Source organism: Pipistrellus hanaki (assembly GCF_964339955.1).
Source record: "Pipistrellus hanaki genome assembly, chromosome: 18".
Classification (NCBI taxonomy): domain Eukaryota; kingdom Metazoa; phylum Chordata; class Mammalia; order Chiroptera; family Vespertilionidae; genus Pipistrellus; species Pipistrellus hanaki.
The window spans coordinates 40115324-40138902 of record NC_140520.1 but is presented as its reverse complement, the minus strand read 5'-3'; the positions used below and the strand labels follow the sequence as shown (position 1 = coordinate 40138902).

At 47.6% G+C, this 23579-nt stretch overlaps 1 protein-coding gene across 4 annotated transcripts in view; it reads left to right on the top strand.

Moving 5' to 3' along the window:
* The window catches only part of SDHC (succinate dehydrogenase complex subunit C), a 36091-nt gene that overhangs the window by 1420 nt on the left and 11092 nt on the right, over positions 1-23579 (top strand). For 2 of the 4 annotated variants that reach the window (XM_084867191.1, XM_084867194.1), the window contains exons 2-5: positions 7185-7241; positions 9755-9856; positions 15948-16009; positions 19711-19874. In XM_084867191.1, the coding sequence (XP_084723317.1) occupies positions 7185-7241; positions 9755-9856; positions 15948-16009; positions 19711-19874 (385 nt within the window). Of the gene's footprint in view, positions 1-7106; positions 7242-9754; positions 9857-15947; positions 16010-19710; positions 19875-23579 lie in introns of all 4 variants that reach the window. The other 2 variants (XM_084867193.1, XM_084867192.1) reach the window with 2 other exon arrangements.

The following is a 23579-nucleotide window of genomic DNA, read 5'->3' as shown; positions in this document are numbered from 1 at the left end:
GAACTGTGTTTAGACATCATCATCTTCAGTTCTGTAGGACTGTCACCCCCATGGTTCTGTGCCAAGAAGTAGACTTTTCATTAGTGGCAATCCGAAGCTTTCATAGGAGGAGACTTCTCTTCATTTCTCACAGGGATTTTATAGAAGGTGTGTATTTGTTTTTTTAAATTAAAAAAAAAATTCCTGGTGCATTTCTAGTTCTGACTCACTGCACAAGAGGGATTTGGAACTGTTTACAATGTACTGATTTAACCTCAAAGGAAAATACCTTCTAAGAAATTAGGACGGGTTTCTAGTTCTAGTGTCACTGCTTTATTTGGAACAACTCAAGGTCATTGGTTCCATGATTATGGATTCCTTATTTGTGAATGAAAATAGCAGTAACTGGCCTTAGCTGGTTTGGCCCAGAGGGCTGAAAGGTCCCAGGTTCAATTCTGGTCAAGGGCACACGCCGTAGTGGGTGTGCAGGAGGCAGCCAGTCAATGATTCTCTCTCATCATTGATGTTTCTTTCTCCCTCTCCCTTCCTCTCTGAAATCAATAAAATATATATATATTTAAAAAAAAGAAAGAAAATAATAATAACTTGGGCCCACTGAAGAGGAATATTGGTTAAACATTTTTTTAAAATATATATTTTATTGATTTTTTTACAGAGAGGAAGAGAGAGGGATAGAGTTAGAAACATCGATGAGAGAATCATCGATCAGCTGCCTCTTGCACACCCCCTACTTGGGATGTGCCCGCAACCAAGGTATGTGCCCGTGACCGGAATCGAACCTGGGACCTTTCAGTCTGCAGGCTGACGCTCTATCCACTGAGCCAAACTGGTTTTGGCTGGTTAAGCATTTTTAATACTTGGTTAAATATTAGTCATCAGAGTACTGTATGTCATGGCTTTTGAATAGTCTATATTTTATACTAGAGGCTTGGTGCAGGGATTTGTGCACCAGTGGGGTCCCTCAGCCTGGCTAGCTCTAGGGCATGTCCAGCCCCTCTCACCAAGCCCAGTAGCAAACTAACTTAACAGTGGGAGCGTCTGCCCTGGTGGTCAGTGTGCATCATAGTGAACAGTTGGACACTTAGCATAGTAGGCTTTTATGTATAAAGACTAGAGGCCCACCGCACAAAATTCATGCATGGGTAGGGTTTCTAGCAGCTGCCAGCTGGGGCCTTCCTTATTTTGCATTTCCCCCTGGTGGTCAGTGCATGTCACAGCAAGCAGTCAAACTCCTGAGGGGACAGTTTGCATGGATTAGCCACTGACCAATAGCCAGCAAAGTAACCCAAACTCCATTGGCACTCAGTTAAGGAATGAGATAGAGAGCAGCTGGGCTTCTATGTGACCATGTTCATACCTCTTAAGCCCATAGTCACCAAGAATCACTAACCTTCGGGGCGTTGCTCATATTAGATTTTACATGTGAAACATCTCCAAAAATAAGTTTTAGCTATATTCGTGACATTCTTTTTAAAATAAGCATGCTCATTCACAGACCATTTTCTTGAGCCTCTTCTATGTGTCAGACATTTAGAGGTATAGGTGCAAAGTATTCCAGTCCTAATCTGAAAAGATCAAAGTCTAGAGAGGAGATAAAAAAAGGTTAATCATTAACCATCATAATTGACTAGAGACCTGGTACATGAAATTTGTGCACTGGTAGGGCAATGTCCCTCAGCCCAGCTTACACCCTCTCCAATCTGCTCCCCTGCTGGCCATCTGGTGGTGACCATTTTGTGTAAAGGTGTGATGGTCAATTTACATATTACCTCTATTATGTAGGATGTTGATGTAGAGATATGAACAAGTGGTGTGGGATCTTTTTTTTTTTTTAATATATTTTATTGATTTTTCACAGAAAGGAAGAGAAAGGGATATAGAGTTAGAAACATCGATGAGAGAGAATCATCGATCAGCTGCCTCTTGCACACCCCCTACTGGGGATGTGCCCTCAACCAAGGTACATGCCCTTGCCCGGAATCGAACCCGGGACTTTTCAGTCCGCAGGCCGATGCTCTATCCACTGAGCCAAACCGGTCCCGGCTGGTGTGGGATCTTGACAAGTATAGCAGGTAAAGCTAAAGAAATGGTGAAGTCTCTCGGCTGGTGTGACTCAGTGGTTGAGTGTTAACCCATGAATCAAGAGGTCATCAGTTTGATTACCAGTCAGGGCACATGCCCAGATTGTGGGTTCAATTCCCAGTGGGGGTGTGTGCAGGAGGCATCCAAATGATGTTTCTCATAGATGTTTCTATCACTTTCCCTCTTTCCCTTCCTCTCTTAAAAAAAAAAAAAAATCAATAAAAACATCTAGCCTATCAATAAAGAGGAAATATGCTAATTGACCATCACTCCATCACAAAATATGGCTGCACCCACAGCTGAGGCCAAGTTCCCGTAAGGGGCCTTAATGAGCAATCAGCAGGGACCTGAGACTATGACCTCAGGCTGTGCCCCCCACCTGGCAGGGCTTGACAAGGGACTTTAGGCCTCGCCCCCCACCCTGCAGGACTTGACATGGGACCTCAGGCCATGCCCCCACCCTCGTGTCAGGCTGGGGGACCTCAGGCCACACCTCCTACACCAGCGGGGCTTGAGGGAGGACCTCAAGGTGTGCTTTCCATCTGGTGCTGGGCTAGGGGACCTCAGTCTGCTCCCTCCACCCCAGTGCCAGGCCGGGGGACCTCGGGCCGCACCCCACACCCCGGCACCAGGCTGGGGGTCCTCAGGCCACACCCCCTGCCCCAGCACCAGGCCAGAGGACCTGAGGCTGTGCCCACCTGCCTGGCAGTGCTTGACAGGGGAACTCAGACCGCGCCCTCCCCCCTCAGCCCAGCAGGGCTTGACGGGGGACCTCAGGCCATACCCCCACCCAGTAGGGCTTGACAGGGGATCTCGGGCTGTGTCCCCCACCTGGTAGGGTTTGATGGGGAACCATAGGCATGTTCCCTGCACCATCTGGAGAACCTCAGGCCACACCCCCATCCTGGTGCTGGGCCAAGGGACCTGGCTGGGCTTGACAAGGGTGGGACTGGCCGGGTCTGGATTTAGCTCAATGGGGGGGAGGGGGCTGGGTCTGGGTATCACGTGATTTTGAGGCACATGTGGGTGGGCAGGGACGACTCTGGGTCCCCCTTTTAATGTGCACGAATTTCGTGCACCAGGCCACTAGAATATATATAAAAGCCTAATCAATTGTTATGACAGTCAAAGTTGCTGTAACACGCACTGACCACCAGGGAGAAGATACTCAATGTAGGAGCTGCCCCCTGGTGGTCAGCATGCTCCCAGAGCACCACTCAGCCAGAAGCGGGGCTCATGGCTGGCGAGTGCAGCTGCAGCAGCAGGAGCCTCTCCTGACTCCTTGGCAGTGCTCCCAAGTGGCAGTGGCAGGCACAGCAAGCCCAGCTTGGACTCCTCCTGGCCGCCTGCTGCTTGGCGCACTGCGACATCCCCCGAGGGGTCCTGGATTGCGAGAGGGCACAGGCCAGACTGAGGGACCCAACTCCCCTTGCATGAATCTGTGTACTGGGCCTCTAGTCCTATATAAAAAAGCCTATGTGCGCATGATGCCCTCACACTGTGATGCCCTCATGCTATAATGAACGATCACCAGGAGGCTGTGTGTGCGACGAGGCACACATGGCTGGGCAGTGGCTTGACACGCGTGCACAGCGCGAAGGTCCCGTGGCTCTGTGCTGCCACGGGACCCCCCAACTCTGGCATACCTCTTTGGAGCAATCTGTTGAGGAGCCCTAGATGGGTGGGCGGGGCCTATCGCTTTGGGGCAATTGATCACGGGGCTCCCGCACTACCACACTATAAGAGGGCACAGACCAGGACCCCCCACCCCAAGCACACGAATTTTTGTGCACCGGGCCTCTAATGTTTTATAAAAAGAAAGAAATGGTGAAGTTGCCACCTAGGGATTATTGGGTTTTGAAGGATGAGTTTATCAGGCTATGAGGGAGGTTCCAGTCAGAGAATTGCATGAGCAAAGGCATGTGGTCATAAGAGGGGTTGTGCCATGGGGATGTGACGTAGCATCCAGGGTGGAGAAAGTATAGGGCTAAAGGGAATTCGTTGAAAAATAGGTCCAGAGATTGGATTGGGCAATGCTGAGAAGGGCCTTGTTTGGCCACAGTAGGAACCTGCCCCCTAAGCAGTAGGAAGTGGTTAAAGACTTTTAGGCAGAAGAGCAGTGGAAATGAGCTTTGTTTTTCAGTAAGTCAGCTCTGGTAATACTGAACGACAGGGAGGAGATGGTGCCAGGGAGCTAGCGCAGGAGCTTCTGTGACAGTGTTCCTAGTGAGAATGAAGAGCGGGCAGACTCACACAGTGGACGGCGTTTCTAGCTGGTGTGGGGAGGCCTAGCATATAAGGAGGTGAGAGGAAGGAGAAATCAAGGTTGGCTTGCATTGTAGCTTGGGAGTTAGTTGTGGGCCCATCCCCATAAATCAGAACTTCCGTACATCAGTGATTGCTTTTCAAGGCTACACATCTTCTTAGTGTTGCTGCTATCCCAGTCTTTTATGAAACTGTTTGGCATAACATCAAATTAAGTGTAGAGATCATATAAGAAATTCATTATATTACAGTCACATCTTATTTTGGGCCAAAAAATAGCTTTGTTCAATTTTTTCATTTGGATTTAGCTTTGAATAATTTGTGGGATTTTTTTCTTCCAAAAATTCAAATTCATTTTCAGCCGACAAATTTTTAAAATATATATATTTTATTGATTTTTTTTACAGAGAGGAAGAGAGAGGGATAGAGAGTTAGAAACATCGATGAGAGAGAATCATCGATCAGCTGCTGCTTGCACACTCCCTACTGGGGACGTGCCCGTAACCAAGGTACATGCCCTTGACCGGAATCGAACATGGGACCTTTCAGTCCGCAGGCCGACGCTCTATCCACTGAGCCAAATATTTTATCACCACTGAGGGTTTTAAATAGAATGTGATACAAATTCTAAAGACCTTGGGGAGACCAATGAAATATTAATATCTTCCCTGTATGTGGTACATTACAGTTTAGAGAATGCTTCCTCATATGTTTTCTCATGGAACTCTCTCAGCACTAGGAAGACAGATAGTATCAATAGCATTTTATAGACAAAGAAGCTGCAGCTCAGGGCCGCACTGATGTTACACAGGTTTAGAATTCCATCTGGCCTTTCACTTTATCCGATGTTCTTTCTACATTGCTGTTATTGCCCAACCCAGAGAAGCTGCAGAAAATGATTTGAGCAATGATTGAATTTGGGGGGAGCATGGGTAATGCATTTATGAGGGGACAACACTAAATAGAGATGCTAAGTCCTAGGCTTGTTTATTATAAGTAAAAAAGGAATACTATTACTTTCTAGCTATCACATGGCGCAGGGCTATTCCTGGGTGGAAAAGGTCTTCAGAATTCCTGGTTTCACCTGAAAGGCAGGATAGATAAATATTTCGTCACATAGCAAATAAAGTTAGGAGTTTGTGCAGCTGGTTTCTCTTAGAGCCTGTGGAAAGTTTGCTTTGGTATTTGTCTGGGAAACAATGGCACTGGCCCAGAGGCTGTAGATTCCAGCCCACATCTGCAGGCGCCTGGGGGAGCGCCTGGGGAGCGAGGGCCTGGACTCCCTGGTGTGAGGAATGCGAGCCCCGCAACTTCAGAGGCACAATTACTTCAATTGAGAGAGATTTGCTCCCACTTCTTTCTGGGAGCCCTGGATACACAATGTCCTATTCACCTCCTGCCTCCAAAGCTGGAAAGAGGGGAGAGCTGAAGGAAGTGTTGGTTGGATTATTTGTCCTTCACATGATGGTCTTTCTCGTTTCCTAGTGTAAGGATGAGGTTCTTGAAATGTTGGTGCATCTCCTCTCAGGGTGGCAGATGATCGTGAGCTGGTGTAGACCAAAGGGTCTTGATAAATCTGTCCCAGAGGTGCCTTGACATAGTAGAGACGGTGAACTTCTGCAGAGTCAGTGTATTTAAATTTTAGTCCCAGAACTTCACTCTGATAATTTTCTTTTCTTTTTTTTTTCTTTTTTTTAACATTTTATTTATTTTTTACAGAGAGGAAGGGAAAGGGAGAGTTAGAAACATCGATCAGCTGCCTCCTTCATCTCCTCTCCCCCTACTAGGGTTGTGCCCGAAACTAAGGTACATGCCCTCAGCGGGAATCGAACCTGGGACCCTTGAGTCCTCAGGCCGACACTATCCACTGAGCCAAACCAGCCAGGGCTGATAACTTTCTTTTTAATATATTTTTATTGATTTCAGAGAGGAAGTGAGAGGGAAAGAGAGAAACATCAATGATGAGAGAGAATCATTGATTAGTTGCCCCCTGTGATTGAGTCTGCAATCCAGGTACGGATTCCCCCTATCGGAATCGAACTCGGGACCCTTCAGTCTGCAGGCTGACACTCTAGCCACTGACTCAAACCATCCAGGGCATCTGATAACTTCCTTAAGTGCTTTTGGAAGATTTGGTATAAAGTGAGTGAGTGGTGTAGTCATCATGTCATCATACTGTGTAAACCCTGGGTCGGGGCAGTTCTCTTCAGGTAGACTGTCTAGGCACATTTTAGTCTCAGACTTGAAAAGTAGCAACTTTTTTAGTAGAAAACTTGTGTGTCCCCTTCAATACCAGCTGTAGGTAGTAAAGAAGTCTGTGTTCCCATATTTTTTGCAGTTATATGAGACTTTTGACTTGGAGTCATCCAGGTTGTCAGGAACTGATGTGCTTCCTAAAAGGAGAACTTAGCATTTAGGCCCCTCCCTGCACATACCCCTGTTCTCAACCTCTTAACCCTCTTCTTGCAGTGGGGTCACGGGTAGCTCAGCTGTGTGCTTGGAGTTGTCACTGGCTTTCCCTGGTCTTTTTTTTTTTTTTTTTAAAGTCATGTCTTACCATCACCTCCTTTAAGACCTAACTTAAAAAGTCACTTTCTTTATTTCTGTTAAATAGTACCAACTCTGATCATTTTCTACCTTGTGTTGTGTATAGCCAAAACTTTTTTTTGTATTTGTAAGTAAGATGTGTAAACATAATCTCCAGGACACTGGTACCATCATTGCTTCCATCTTACGTTTAATTTCCCCTCAACCCCTAGTCTGTACAGTGCGGCAGCAGAGAAGGCTCTCCGGAAGGACCGCTGAGTGGCATTGACTCTGGCTCTCTTGTCTTGCAGACCTGTAGGCCGTTATTGCCTCCATGGCCACTTCAGTCCTCAGCTCTGTATCAGAAAGTAAGTTTTTAAATTTGTGGATATTATTATTATTATTATTATTATTTTAAAAACATACATTTTTATTGATTTCAGAGAAGAAGGGTGAGGGAAAGAGAGATAGAAACATCAATGATGAGAAAGGACCATTGATCGGCTGCCTTCTGCACGTCACCCACTGGGGTTGGGCCCACAACCCAGGCATGTGCCCTTGACTGGAATCAAACCTGGGACCCTTCAGTCCACAGACCAGCACTTCATCCACTGAGCCACACCAGCCAGGGCTGTGGATATTATTATTACTTTTTTCCCTCAGAAAAGCAATAGATTGTTAGCTTAGATTTTGGGGATATGTATGAAAGCAAGACGTTGTACGTAGTTGGCTGAAAATACAGTGATTGTGGTTACTATTTTTCTCATCTTGTAGTAGAAGGAAAGATAATAATATTTCTATGGACTGGCCGATGTGGCTCTGTTGGTTAGAGTATTATCCTGTGCACCAAAAGGTGGTGAGTCTGATTTCCAGTCAGGGCACATGCCCAGATTGTGGGTTCAGTCCCAGGTTGGGGCGGTGCAGGAGGCAACCGATCAGTGTTTCTCTCTTTCCCTCCCTTCCTCTCTGTAAATCAAAAAAATTTTAAAGAGTATTTCTTTGTTCTTTTAAAAATCTTCCTCATTTTCAGCTTTTATGTTATATTTAACTCCATTGACTTAACCCACTTTTTGATCCTTCCTTGATAACTAATTACTTTCCTTTCTGATTAGTCTTTTCTTTCTTTATTGCTTTTTCTTGTAAACTTTAATTTTGGACAGGAATTAATCTTTATATTTTTCTCTGCTATATTCATTTCTAGTCTATTGACTTCAACAGTTGCCTGTTATTTTTTTAAAACTTAATTTTGGAAATGTACGTTCAGAAAAGTTAGAAGACTAATACAGTGAAGGTCTATATACCGTATGTTTTAGGTCAGGGGTCCTCAAACTTTTTAAAGTGGGGGCCAGGTCACGGTCCCTCAGAGAGCTGGAGGGCCGGACTATATGAACTACTAATTCCTACTGTAACACCTCGGCTGCGCTCACTGCCCAAAAAACCTGGCGAGCCGGATCAGACTCCTCGGGCCGTAGTTTGAAGACCCCTGTTTTAGGTTGTGTCACATGAAATTGGTATTTTCGTAGGTCTAACCTGGTCTGATATTGGTAATTTAATGTAGTTCATTGTGTATTTAATTTTTGTTATCATTTTCTCTGAGTTCTTTGTGATCGAGTTGCAGGAATCATGATGCTTTACTTGTAACTACTCATAAGAACAAGAACATGATCTTACAGAACACAGTATAATTATACAAGTGCAACTATCAGTTCAGGAAATTTAACATTGATGTACTTTTTTTGCTATACACTTCATTTTCAGATTTTCTATTTGTCCCAAATAATGCACTTGATAGAAATTTAGTTTGCCTGTTCCCACCAAAGATCTCACACATTGTATTTAGTTGTCATGTTTCTTTAGTGTCTTTGAATCTGGAACTGTTTCTTAGCCTCCGTTGTCTTTTTTTAAAATAGATTTTATTGATTTTTTTATAGAGAGGAAGGGAGAGGGAGAGTTAGAAACATCGATGAGAGCAAAACATCAATCAGCTGCCTCCTGCACACCCCCTAGTGGGAATGTGCCCGCAACCAAGGTACATGCCCTTGACTGAAATTGAACCCTTGAGTCCGCAAGCCGACGCTCTATCCACTGAACCAAACCAGGTAGGGCTCCGTTGTCTTTTATGACATGGACAATTTGAAGGATACGGGCCAGTTGCTTTGAGGAGTGTCTTCGAGGTTGACTTGTCTGACTGCCCTGATGAGTAGTCAGGTTACCCATTCCTGGCAGGAGGAGTATTGAGTGATGGTGCAGCCTCAGTAAATAGGAGGAGGGGCCATTTGTCTCTATCAGTTATTTCAACTGTGATCATCTGACTAAGGAAATGTCTACTAGGCTTTGTCCAGTCTGCAAATACTGTTTTTTTTTTCTTTTGTAATTAGTACATATCTCTGGGAAGATACTTCTCTGAGGGGGATGGAGTCGTGCTAAGTGTAGGCACATAATCAGTAACGCTGTTGACATAGCTGTTTAACAGTGGGTTTCACCCAGCCCAGGGCCAGGGAAACCCAGAAACCCTTCAGAGGCGCTTGCTGATGCAGCTCCTGGTTTCTGTGACCTGACAGGGAGTCTTGAGCAGCTGAGCAGGTTTTGAAGTATTATGTTTGCCCTGATGCCCAGCCACAAAGCACTGGAGCTTCTGTTGGTGGACCTGGGCGTGGGGGATGGGAAGATTACCCTCTGATATGACCTCATTGGGTGGCTGAGGGGATTAATAACTGAGTCAAACTTGGCATAAAGATAAGTGAGTGGTTGAACATGTTTTCCTTATATAGTGTTTCATCCAGCCCAGCTTACCTGTTTGTATTTTTAACTTTCTGCTATATAAAAAATTTTAAACCAACTTTACTTTTAATCATTTAAAAACCTTCTGGATTCATTTTAGTGCTGTTCCTTTGGGAACCTCAGCCAAGGAAGAGATGGAGAGATTCTGGAATAAGAACGCTGGTTCAAACCGCCCTCTTTCTCCTCATATCACTATCTACAGGTAAGGGCTCTGGGACCAGGGAACCTAGCAGGTGTGGGTGAAAGTGTTGGACTGGCCCATGGCCTCCCTGGTTATTTCCGGTCAGGCCTTTTATAAAAGGTCTAGAGGCCTGGGGCATAAAATACGGGCATGGGTAGGGTCCCTAGGCCTGGTCAGCGATAGGTTCCACACTTCCTCCTGTTGGTCAGCACATGCCATAGCGAGCAATCATTGAACTCCCGGTTAACTCTTGAAGGGACACTTTGCATATTGCATATTAGCCGTGTGTGTGTGTGTGTGTGTGTGTGTGTGTGTGTGTGTGGCTAAATTATATCTCTTGGTCTTATAAGGGTAAGACCAAGGTCTTATAAGGGTAAGGGTAACTCTATTCTACAGAGTTACCATTTGGAAAATCCTGGTAAGTAAAAATGCTGTTCATCAAAAAAACCACAAACTATTTTGAAGCAATTTCAAATTTGCCTAAGTGTTGCAGAAATAGTACACAGAGTTCCAATATAACTTACTAGGATTCACAAGATATTAATATGTCTGAGGACTTTAAAACAAGTGCAGCCCTAGTTGGCGTGGCTCAGTGGTTGAGTATTTTCCCATGCACGAAGAGGTTGCTGGTTCAATCCTAGTCAGGGCACATGCCTGGTTACAGGCTTGATCCCCAGTAGGGGATGTGCAGAAGGCAGCTGAGCAATGATTCTCATTGATGTTTCTATCTCTCCTCCCTTCCTCTCTGAAATGAATAAAAACATATTTAAAAAAAAACACACATTAAAAATGTACTACTTAAAAAAAAAAAAAGAACAAATGCAGAGATGATGATGCAGTTTTCTGTTACATCTGTAACAAGTTAGCACAATTGTGGCTCACAACACACATTTATTATCCAGCTGTTCTGAGGTCAGAGTCTTACAGCGTCTCCCTGGGCTAAAGTGTGAGCTGAAGTGTGGGCAGGGCCAGTCCCTTCTGGAGGTTCCAAGGCAGAATCACTTCCTGGTCTTTTCCAGCTTCTAGAAACTGCTCTGAATTCCTTGGCTTGTGGCCCCTTCCTCCATCTTCAGAACCAGCAGTGAGGGGTCAAATTTGTCTCCCATCATTACTTTGACCCTGCTTTCATCTCATATTTCTCCCCTGACTGTGCTCTTCTGCCCCCCTTGCAATTACATTAGGCCCATCCAGATCCTCCAGGGGGCCTCCTTATTGTAAGGTGAGCTTGTCAGCAACCTTCATTTCACCTGCAGTCTTACAACACGAGGGAGGTGGTGGTTCTGCCTACCACCGTCCCTTCATACTGCATCTGTGCTTCCTGAAATGAAGGCCTCTTCATTGTGCAGTCATCACAGAGGTCACGCCCAACTGGCGTGGCTCAGTGGCTGAGGGTCAACCCAAAAACCAAGAGAACACTGTTGGATTCCCAGTCAGGACATATGCCTGGTTTCTGGCTCAAACCTAGAAGGGGACGTGCAGGAAGCAGTCAATCAATGATTCTCTCTCATCATCGGTGTTTCTGTCTCTATCCCTCTCCTTCCCCTCTCTCTAAAAATTAAAGAAATAAATTTTTTAAAAAAGAAAGTTAACATTGATCCAGTCAGCATCTGATCATCAGGTCCAACACATATTTTGTTGGTTGCCCCAGTAATGTCCTTCATATAGGTCCAAGACCCCACAGGCTGTGTATCACTCAGTGGTCTTTTTAACCTTCCTCAGGATGGAACAGTTTTTAGTTTTTCCTTATCTTTTATCACCTTGACATTTTTAGAATGTTGCTTATCAGGTTTTTCTGATGCACTCTTGTGATTTATACTTTATGGGCAGGACTGCCTCTAAGAGATGCTGTGCTCTTAGTGTCCAGGAGGCAGCTGATGGCTCAGTCCATCACTGCTGACACAGACTTGCATCATGGATTAAGATGTGTCTGCTAGGTTTGTGTTATTAATACTGATTTTGGTGGGGAGATGCCCTGAGCCTATAAATACTCTATTTCTCATCAGACTTTTACCCCCCTGAATCGTTATTACTATGATGGTTGCCAAAGAGTGTTTTTTCTAATTCCATCATACCTTCTTGATCTATTTATTACTAGGGTGAGGCTTGCTTTCTTCATTGGTACAGACTCAAGGATTTCTAAAAGGAAAAACTCATTTGTATCTCCTCCACTTTTGTGAAACCAACTAACAGAAAACACCACAGTTTCTTCTCAATGTCACCCATGTGTAAGGTTCCCCCCCCCCACACCAACCAGTTTTCCAACTCTGGGCACCAATTGGATCTTCTGTGATCTGAACACTAGGTATCTGATATTATGACACTAATTGTCTGAAGTTAGCGAATGCCCCACAGTTTAGGGGCTCAGTCCCACATGACTGCCTCCACTTCATATAGGCTGAGACCTGTATTCTGCTGGCCAGGTATCAGTCGGCTTCCCACGATCCCTGCCTTGGGTTCAGTGATTTGGGCTCACAGGACTTGGAAATGTCTACTTACATTAACTCATTTATTATAAAGGGTATTACAGATGATACAGGTTCCTGTGTGTGTATAGGTTCCTGACCTAAAGATGTATTTAAACCTAAAAACTCTCCAGTCCTAGCTGGTTTGGCTCAGTGGGTAGAGCATCGGCCTGCAGACCTAAGGATCCCAGGTTCTATTTCGGTCAAAGGCATGTATCTCAGTCGCAGGCTCAGGTCGGGGCTCTTGCGGGAGGCAACCAATTGATTTGTCTCTCTCGTGTCGATGTTCCTTTCTCTTTCTTCCTCTTACATTCTCTCTAAAAGTCAGTGGGAATGTATGCTTGGATGAGGACTAACAAAAACAAAAACAAAAACCCCTCTCCAAACCCCACTTTTTGTTTTGTTATGGAGGCTTCATCATCTGGGCCTGGTAAATCAGTAATGCACCTGAAGCCCTTCCCCTTTCCTGGAAGAAGGCGGGTTGGGCTGAAAGTTCCAACCTTCTAATCATGGTTTGGTCTTTCTGGTGACCAGCCCACAGCCAGAGCCACTTCATTAGAACAAAGGATGCTCTTACCACCCAGGACATTCCAATGGATTTAGGAACTGGGGGCTCAGGAGACCAACTGTTAGAACAAAAGATGCTCCTGATGCCAAGACTGGTTTGGCTCAGTGGATAGAGCGTCAGCCTGCGGACTGAAGGGTCCCAGGTTCGATTCCGGTCAAGGACATGTACATTGGTTGTGGGCACCTCCCAGTAGGGGGCGTGCTGGAGGCAGCTGATCGATGACTCTCTCTCTCATCGATGTTTCTAACTATCTCTCTCTCTCCCTTCCTCTGTAAAAAATCAATAAAATATATTAAAAAAAAAAAAAAAAGATGCCCCTAGGCCCTGCTCCTCGGGAGACTGTAAGGTTTAGGCGCTCTGTCTCAGGAACCAGAGCAGAGGCGGAGGTGGGTAGATGTCTTTTTTTACACTGTTAGCTCATCTGTTTTGATGTTCAGGTTGTTCCATGCTTGGCCAGTTCTTCAGGGGGGTCCTGTGACATCATGACCTGGGGCTAGATGTGCTCATTGCTCCCAGCGGTCCTTGCTTCTAGACCCTGTCAGTAGAGCTAGGGCATGTGTGTGTGAACACGCACATGTGTGTCTGTTATCCGTTGTCCTCAGAAGTAGCACTGAAGCTGTAACGCCAGTGTCTTCCTGAAGATCTGCTCCTTTCTGGCTAACCCAGCGAGCATCCTGAGCCCTGCTGCCCTCTTTCCTGTGTTCTTGCCAGGGAGCCTGGCCATTCTTCAGCCACCTCCACACATACCACAGCCCTTCAGATTGTTTCTGAGGCGGATTCCAGAAATAATTCTGATTGCAGAAATTGGACAAATGTCCAATATTAAAACAGAAGGATACTGATAAGTGATCTCAATCCTTACTACTTTATGGTGAAACTTTTTTTTAGACAGAAAGGATTTGGGGAGGATTATAATGATAAAGAACTCTTCAAAGTATTCAGAATCTATATTTAAAGCCCTGGCCTTTCTTCATGGGTCATCACAAACGGTAGTGGGCTGGTGAGATGAGTCTTGTCTGTTTGTCCTGTTTTGAAATTCTAGACACGTTTGTGGAAAAAAGTGAGATAGCAGTGAACGGGGCTGTCTCCACGGTGACATGTCTGGGAAAGACGCCCGAGATGTCTGGAATCATAATTCCTGTTTCCAAGTTCTGGAGTTTTTTTGGAGGAGGCATTGAAGTAAATGGTGGAGTTAGCAGTTTCTGAAGCACTCTTTATATTCAATATATTGAGTCAGTTCATCAAAGCAAAAGTGTATTAAGGGAAAATGAGTTCTTGAAAAGGATGTTAGAGAAAGATTTTAGTCCAGCAGGTGTGGCTCAGTTGGGTATCTTCCCGTGCACCAAGAGGTCACCGGTTCGATTCCCGGTCAGGGCACATGCCCAGGTTGCGGGCTTGATCCCCAGTAGGGGACATGCAGAAGGCAGCCCATTTATATTTCTTTCTCCCTCTCCCTCTCTCTCTCCCTCTCCCTCTCCCTCTTTCTTTCTCGCTACACATTAATAAAAACATAATATAACATTGTATGTCAACTTAATTGAAAATAAAATTTAAAAAAACAAAGAAGCTCAAGGATGGTTGTATATTATATGAAACAGTGGATAAGTAAATCTCACTTAGGTTTTCTTCTACTTCTGTTTTATGATGGAGAAATGGAACAGGGGCTGCATTCTAGTGACTGTCTCCTAACTGTGCAGATTTACTGCTGTCTTTGAGCATGGTGCTTTTCTTTGTGAAAGGAGGTGCGTGAGTTACCTTCATCCCTCGTTTCAGCTCCGTCAGCGACACAGTCTAGTCTAGGGGTGTTGAACTCAATCAGAGAAGGGGCCAAAATCTAAAATCCAGCCTAAATCGCGGGCCGAATGGTTTACTGAACAGTCATAAACTGACAGCGGAGTGCAGTGATGACAGCGCGGTGCGGGCCACATTGCAAGGCCTGGCGGGCTGGATTTGGCCCGCGGGCCTTGTGTTTGACACATGTGGTCTAGTCAAAGGGAAGGCTGCTGCTTAAATAGATCAGTGCTCTCATTAAAAACGAGAACGTGCCGAAACCGGTTTGGCTCAGTGGATAGAGCGTTGGCCTGCGGACTGAAAGGTCCCAGGTTCGATTCCGGTCAAGGGCATGTACACTGGTTGCGGGCACATCCACGGTGGGGGGTGTGCAGGAGGCGGCTGGTCGGTGTTTCTCTCTCTTCGACGTTTCTAGCTCTCTATCTCTCTCCCTTCCTCTCTGTAAAAAATCAATAAAAATATATTTAAAAAAAAATAAAAACGAGAACGTGGACCACAGGAATGTGAAAGCTGATTGTTTCTGTTTAAATATTGCTTGTTTCAACAGTGATTTCTATTCTCTTTGCCAGAGTGGACTCTAGTGTGTTCATCTTTTCCTTTTTTTTTTTTTTTTTTTTTTTTGTTAGTCCTCTCCAAAGGATATCATGTTGACTTTTTTATAGATAGAAGGGAGGGATAGAGACAGAGAAAGAGAAACATTGATGTATTAATGGTTGCCTGCGACATCTACCCCAACTGGGGCCGGGATCAAGCCTGCAACCAAGGTATGTATCCTTCACCAGAATCGAACCCACTGCCCTTCGGTCCATGGGCTGATGTTCTAACCAGCTAGGGCTCATCTTTTCTTTTTTTTAAGTATTTTTTAAATTGGTTTTAGGGAGAGGGAGTGAGAGGAAGAGAGAGAAAAAGAGAGAGGGAGAGGGGGAGAGGGAGAAGGAGAGAGAGAGAGAGAGAGAGAGAGAGAGAGAGAGAGAGAGAGAGAAAGAAAGAAAGAAAGATTAGTGATGAGAAAGAGAGAGAGAGAGAGAGAGAGAGAGAGAGAGAGAGAAAGAAAGAAAGAAAGAAAGATAGATTAGTGATGAGAAAGGATCATTGATCGACTGCCTCCTGCACAATCCCTACTGGAGATCGAGCCTATGAACGTACAAGTGGGTACAACTGGGGGATGTGTCCTGACTGGAAATTGAACCGTGACCTCCTGCTTCATGGGTCAACACTCAACCGTTGAGCCACTCTGGCCAAGCTAGGGCTCATCTTTCCCTTTTTCAGTTGCTTTTATGTTTCTTTGCAGTTGGTCTCTTCCCATGGCGATGTCCATTGGCCACCGCGGCACTGGTGTTGCCTTGAGTGCAGGTACGTCTGTCTGTTTTTGCGCGCGCGCGCGCGTGTGCGCGCGCACGCGCGCACACACACACACACACACACACACACACACACACACACAAACACGTCCGTGCGCACGCACTTCTGAGAATAACTTTGCTGTTTCTTTGGATCCGGGCACTGCCTTTCTTGCAACTCAGCAACTTGCTTTAGAGAAAAAGACGAGTCTGTTTTAAGCTTATTTTTCATTCATTACTTTAACAATTAATTAAGAGTATCCATTATGCTCAGATTCTTTGCTTAGGGATTTAAAAATTATCCCTAGCATGTCCTGCTGGTATATTTACTAAACTCACAGTGCAGAGATAGAAATGTGATAAGATGGCTGGCTGGCTGAACGCAGACCCAACACAATCTGAGGTCAGTCATCAGCCTTGTTTCTAGTCTCCATTTTAGCCTCATTCCTTGTCACCCAGAATTGATCAGGCCCAATGCCTGACTCACTCTCCAGTCTCCCTGTCTCAGTCACAGACCACAGTGCTGCCTGTTTATGTGATGTAAGTAGAGCCCCGGGTGATGGTACACTGGTCTCAGTTCCTCCTTTTCCAGTAGTGAGGTTTGTTACAGCTTCTGGGATTGGATGCATCTTTCCACAGGAGGGAGATAGTTTGTAAGAGAATCAGCTGCTGGAGACATGGAGATATTTTTGTTTTTCATAACATGCTAGGCTTCTTTTATATTTATTTATTTATTTATTTTTAGTCCTCACCGAGGATGTGTTTTTCCATTGCTTTTTAGAGAGTGGAAGAGAGAGGGAAAGAGAGAGAGAAATGTTGATGTGAGAGAAACACATCAATTGGGTGCCTCCTGCACAGGGAGGAGCCTGCCACCGAGATATGTGCTCTTGGCCAGAATTGAACCCAGGACCTTTCACTCTGCAGGCCGACGCTCTGTCCCCCGAGCCAACCCGGCCAGGGCTCCTAGGCTTCTGAGGACTGTTTTACCGAAGTGGTTGTGGTCATCAGCAAGGCTGGTGGCTTCAGTGTAGGAGTCCTGCATTGAGGGAGCTGCAGCTGAGACAGTGGCAGACTTTATCTAAAGCCATGTCTCTGCCACTCGCAGCCAAATTCGTTTTGCTGGTGACAGTGAGGATGGGCACTCCCAGCTGAGATCCCATGGATGCTGCCATTCCCTGGGCTGGGGAAGAATGGGGCCCAGGTATAAGGCTGACTGTCACCTGGGAATCCGGGATGGTTTCTGGTGGTTAACCTACTTGCACTGAAATAACGGGATATGTTCATGATTAGGCTATTTTACCTGGAAGTTCATCGTTACTGTATTTCTGCTTGCTTGAGTCTTGTCATTTTTAGGTGGGTGCTTTCTGCTTAGTGGGGGTATTGATGGGCAGACTCACCCTATAAGCACTGGGAGAGCAGAGCAGCTTATTTCTCTGGCTGTAGTTCTCTGTGTTGCCTAAGCATAACTCTCACCACTGAATGGGGACAGACTGATCATGGACTCCGATGATAAAGTATTGGTTTGCTGAAATTAAATATATTTTTTCACAACTGTACTTAGTAATTACTTGTTTTTGTGTTTTTTTCTTTACCCCTTTGAATGACCATGTAGTCGGCATGTATCCTGTTCTTCCCAGATCTCCCTGGCTCTAGGGCGGGAGGTAGTAGCTGTTTCCTGTGGCAGCAGCCCCGTGTTCTCTCCAGTGCTGAAGGGAGCAGAGGTCGCCAGGTGGATGACTTAGGCGACTTCGTCAGTTCTCCAAACCTCAGTTTATTCCTTATAAAATGGTACTCAATGATGCTTCTCCCAGCATTGATGGGATTTCAAGGAACTAGACTCTAGATGTTGACTTACAGGAACAGGGACGAGAAGCACAATCAGTTTAATAGCCACAGCCTCTCGGAGGGGGAAGTGTACTGGCCAGATGGCAGCAAGACTCGGCTCATTTGGCCTGAAATGAATCCGTCCCAGCAACATGATCTTTGCATGTTGTGGCTCGCCTCCAATTTAGTTTTCACACAATAGCAAGAAAAATTTTTTTAAAATATTTTTGAATCATGTCAGGCTTAGAATCTTCTATTTTCACTGTTCTATTACTATTATTTGCCTTTTCTCTTAGATTGAAATTCAGGTCTCCACCACGGCCTAAGTGCCACCTGATCTGCCCCCGTGCTCTGTTCCCCCACGCCCGGCTGTGTCATGTGTGCTTAGTTTCCTCACAAAGGACATCCCCATGTCCTGTGCTCACTGCATGATGAAGCGGCTTCTGTGCTAGATCTATTGTTAGTTTTCAGTTTCACAGCACTGTCCTTCACAGTTCCTACCACATTGGTTGTTTCATAGTTTGTGTTATATCCTTTGTAATTATTTTGTTTGATTCATTCTTATAAACTTGTCTCTTTTATTAGACTGCAGAGAGTGGGCCTGCATCTGTCTTGTTTACACTCATACACACTAGCTCGTAGGAAATCTTTGCTCACAGTGTCATTTCAGAACTGTTCATTCCTCCTCCCTTCTAATTCATCTCCCGATACACGTTGGAAATTGGGGAATGGTATTAATAGCCTCTACCCTCAAGGGTAGAGGAGTATGAGGAGTAAGACAGATGCTTACAATGCATTGTGATAACTTTGATAGAGAGGCAATCTCAGAGGAGAGGCCAGCTGAGGAGCTGGCGAGCTTGAGGGAAGGGTGAGTTGAAAGTTCATGACGAGGAGGTGGAGGAGGGCATTCCACAGGCTTAGGGATTGGAAGTGCCAGTCACTGGAGTGATGATTTGGACTGCTGCTTGAGAGCAGGGCCTGTGGGAGAGCACGGAGTGGCCTTGGTGCACACGCTGGGACGTGGCCCCGTGACCGTGGGGGCGGAGAGGTTCTTGCTGTCGTTTCTTCCTGCAGCAGAGCAGCTGGTAGAGACAGGAGGTATTTGTTCAGGCTGTAGAAACTTGGTGGCCAATGTAGAACTCCAGAAAGCAGGTTGAACTTGAAAAGAAGGGTGACACTAGTTTGACTTTAAAATAGAATTTATTGAAAAAGAACTTTACAGACAATTCTTTAAAATATAGAAAGTGGCTGAAACCAGTTTGGCTCAGTGGATAGAGTGTCAGTCTGCAGACTGAAAGGTCCCAGGTTCGATTCCGGTCAAGAGCATATACAGTGGTTGCAGGCACATGCCCGGTAGGGGGTGTGCAGGAGGCAGCTGGTCGGTGTTTCTCTCTCATCAATGTTTCTAGGTCTCTATCCCTCTCTGTAAAAAATCAATAAAATATATATTAAAAAATAATAAAATAAATATATCTAGCTTCTGAGGTCCTCTCAGTAAGTGATATGTTAAAACCTTAAAAAAAAAAAAAAAGATAGAAAGTGATGGCTAGTGACAGCCTTCCATTGCTTAGGTTCAGTGGGGATTAATATACTCACGATTTTTCACAGTGAAGATGGTGTGGAAATGTGGGTGAGACCAGGTAAATTCCTTGAGAACGGCAGGTGAGAGTCGAGGGAGCCTGGGGCGGGGTAAGCTAGCACGAAGAACAGAACAGGAGAGGAGTGCTTAGGAGGAGAAGACGGCCGAACAGCAGGTGCTCAGAGGGACTGAGCTGTGAACGCAATGCGCTCTGGCGCAGGCGGTCCAGAATGGGGCGCTGTCAGCCAGCCCGATGGTGCCGCGGGCTGGCTGGTGGGCAGCGGTAATGGCTTTTGTGGTTGTCTCCGCAGGGGTCTCTCTCTTTGGCTTGTCAGCCCTGTTGCTCCCGGGGAACTTTGAGTCTCATCTGGAGCTGGTGAAGTCCCTGAGTCTGGGGCCGGTGCTGATCCACTCTGCCAAGTTTGCGCTCGCCTTCCCTCTCACGTATCACACCTGGAACGGCGTCCGACACTTGGTAAGTTCACTGAGGTTCCGGCGTGTCCGGGTGAAGGAGGTGGGCAGGCTGGGTTCAGTGCTGTCTGCGTTCAGTGCTGTCAGAGAGCTACTTGTGCTCAGGGTTTTCTGGACAGCTCTGCTGGGGGCGGAGCGGAGCACTGTGAGGCCTGACAGTTGTAAGAGGGTTGTTACTAAAGGGACCCCTGAAGCCAGGCCAGCCATCTGGCATGGAAGGCGTGTTTCCTAGACGAGGACTTGGTGCCTCCTGGCTTAGGCCCTGTCGCAGGTCCGGGGATTCCATTGTGAGCCAGAGGACACTGGCCACTGCTTTCAGTCTGACATTGCTGTCAGCTCAGAGTGAGGTATGGCTGGTGCCAAATACACTGACTTTTGTATCTTGTTGTTGTTGTTATTCATCCTCACCCGAGGATATTTTCTATTGATTCTTAGAGTGGAAGGGGGAGGGAGAGACAGGGAGCGATACATTGATGTGAGAGACACCAATTGGTTGCCTCCTACACTCACCCCAACCACTACCGGGCATCAAGCCTGCATCGGAGGTGCAGGTATGTGCCCTTGACCAGAATCAAATCTGGGACCTTCAGTCCACAGGCCAACGCTCTACCCACTGAGCCAAAGTGGCCAGGGCTGACTTTTGCTATCAATCTTTATTGTTCATATTATTACAAAGGTTCCTCATTTCTTTCCCCCTCCACCAGGTTCCCACCCCACCCTCTACCCCCTCCCCACCCGCCCATTGTCCTCATCCATAGGTGCACAGTTTATATTCAGTCTCTTCCCTCATCCACCACTCCCCCTTACCCTGAGAACTGTCAGTCCACTCCCCTCCCGTATCTCTGACTCTACTACAATTAACAGCTAATATTGTTCATCAGGCTTTTCAATCTCCTTTTTTTGTTGTTGTTTTTTTAATTAATAAACTTTTACACTTCTAAGAATAAATTTTAAAATCTAATAATTTTAAACCTTGTTTTTTCTGCCCTGGGAATTGAGAAGCAAACTTATTTACATGTAAACTTGCCCTTAGGCTATCAAAAGGTGTAGCCATTCAAATGTAAATGAACACATTGTTTAAAGATAGCTGCTGGTTGGAATTAGATCACCAGTTCTGGGTGGGAAGGGCTTGTCCTCCCCTTTCTCCATTAAAATTAAGGTGTTAGCTTTAAAACCTCTTTTTGGCAAGAGACCTTAAACTTTCAGAACTTTAAATTTTTCAGATAGTAAATCAGTTACTTAGCATTTTCTCAAATCAATAATACCTCCACATGCCCAAGGAGATACACTTCACACAATAGACATTTCCAAATAGATCGATCAACCTCATCCAGACCCCACACAAGGCACTCACAGATCAACACCCCAGCGCTATACTAACTCAACACATCCAGATCTAAGACTTCATCACTTGATTCAGCAGACCCTCAAGTTCCCACAAAAGTTTCCAGCCATGTCTGAGAGGCAGCCCTGGGGTGTGTGCAGGCAAGGAGCGAGCTATTCCGGGCCTGGCTGCTCCGGGCCTGGCCTCTGTTGCTCTGGTCCGTTCCACAACCAGCTGCTCCGGGTCTGGCCACTGCCGCTCCCGGCCTGGCTGCTGCTGCTCCCGACACGGCTGCTCCGGGCCTGGCTGCTCTAGGTTACTGCTACGGGCCTGGCTGCTCCCAATCTGGCCGCTCTGGGCCTGGACGCTCCCAACCTGGCTGCTCTGGGCTTGGTTGCTGCTGTTCTGGGACTGGCTGCTCCCGACCTGGCTGCTCCAGGCTTGGTTGCTACTGTTCTGGGACTGGCTGCTTCTGGCCCGGCTGCTCTGGGCCCAGCTGCTCTGGGCCCGGCTGCTCCGGGCCCGGCCGCTCCCGGCCTTGATGCTGCTCCTCCAGGCCTGGCTGCTCTTGGACCAGCTGCTCCAGGCCTGGCTGTTCCCGACCCAGCTGCTCTGGGACCGGCTGCTCCGGGCCTGGCCGCTTCCGACCTGGATGCTCCGGGCTTGGTTGCTGCTGCTCCGGGCCTGGCTGTTCCCGACCCGGCTGCTCTGGGCCTGGCTGCTCCGGGCCCGGCCTCTCCCGACCTGGCTGCTCCGGGCTTGGTTGCTGCTGCTCCGGGCCTGGCTGCTCTCGACCCGGCTGCTCTGGGCTGCTCTGGGCCCGACCACTCCCGACCTGGCTGCTCCGCGCTTGGTTGCTGCTGCTCTGGGCCTTGTTGGTCCCGACCCGGCTGCTCTGGGCCCAGCTGCTCCGGGCCTGGCCGCTCCCGGCCTTGATGCTGCTCCTCCGGGCCTGGCTGCTCTTGGACCAGCTGCTCCAGGCCTGGCTGTTCCCGACCCAGCTGCTCTGGGACCGGCTGCTCCGGGCCTGGCCGCTTCCGACCTGGATGCTCCGGGCTTGGTTGCTGCTGCTCCGGGCCTGGCTGTTCCCGACCCGGCTGCTCTGGGCCTGGCTGCTCCGGGCCCGGCCTCTCCTGACCTGGCTGCTCCGGGCTTGGTTGCTGCTGCTCCGGGCCTGGCTGCTCTCGACCCGGCTGCTCTGGGCTGCTCTGGGCCCGACCACTCCCGACCTGGCTGCTCCGCGCTTGGTTGCTGCTGCTCTGGGCCTTGTTGGTCCCGACCCGGCTGCTCTGGGCCCAGCTGCTCCGGGCCTGGCCGCTCCCGGCCTTGATGCTGCTCCTCCGGGCCTGGCTGCTCTCGACCTGGCTGCTCTTGGACCAGCTGCTCCAGGCCCGGCTGCTGCTGCTCTGGGCCTGGCTGCTCCCGACCCAGCTGCTCTGGGACCGGCTGCTCTGGGACCGGCTGCTCCGGGCCTGGCCACTTCCGACCTGGATGCTCCCGACCTGGCTACTGCTGCTCCGGGCCCGGCCACTCCTGACCTGGCTGCTCTGGGCTTGGTTGCTGCTGCTCTGGGCCTGGCTGCTCCGGGCCCGGCCACCCTGGGCTTGGCCACCTCCGCCCCAGGCCTGGCTGCCACTGCCCCAGGTCTGGCTGCTCTGGGCCTGGCTGCTGCTGCTCTGGGGCCTGGCTGCTGCTGATCCAGGCCCGGCTGCCACTGCCTTGGGCCTGGCCAATCTGGGCCTGACTGCTGCCGTTCCAACATTCTGTCTTTTTTTTTTTTTTTTAAACACATTTATGTTGCAATGTTGACTGCTGAGTTGATTTCTGTCTTAGTCTTAGATTTTTCTTTTTTTTTTTTTAAATAAATTTTATTGATTTTGTACAGAGAGGGAGAGAGATACAGAGTTAGAAACATCGATGAGAGAGAGTCATCAATCAGCCGCCTCTTGCACACCCCCCACCGGGGATATGCCCGCAACCAAGGCACATGCCCTTGACCGGAATCGAACCCGGGACCCTTCAGTCCCCAAGCCGACGCTCTATCCACTGAGCCAAACCGGTCCCGGCTTAGTCTTAGATTTTTCAAGATCTTCTTTGTATTCTTTCTTAAGTAATTTTACTATCTTTTGCTATAACTTGATTTCTTCACATTGAAAACTTATTTGGTTTCTTCCTCCTCATCCTGGAAGCTCAGCAGGCTGGCCTGCGGTGCCCCTTTGTTCTCCACGGCCTCCTGTGCGGCTTCAGCCTGTTGCCGGGGTTGGCGCCGCCCGGGAAGCAGCCCCCAGCCTCGGCTCCGTGGCCTGTGATCAGCGGTCGAGGGCCCAGCGGTACACCCCCCCGGGGGGGGGCCACGTCGCCCGGCTCCTTGCCGGCGCCCGGCTG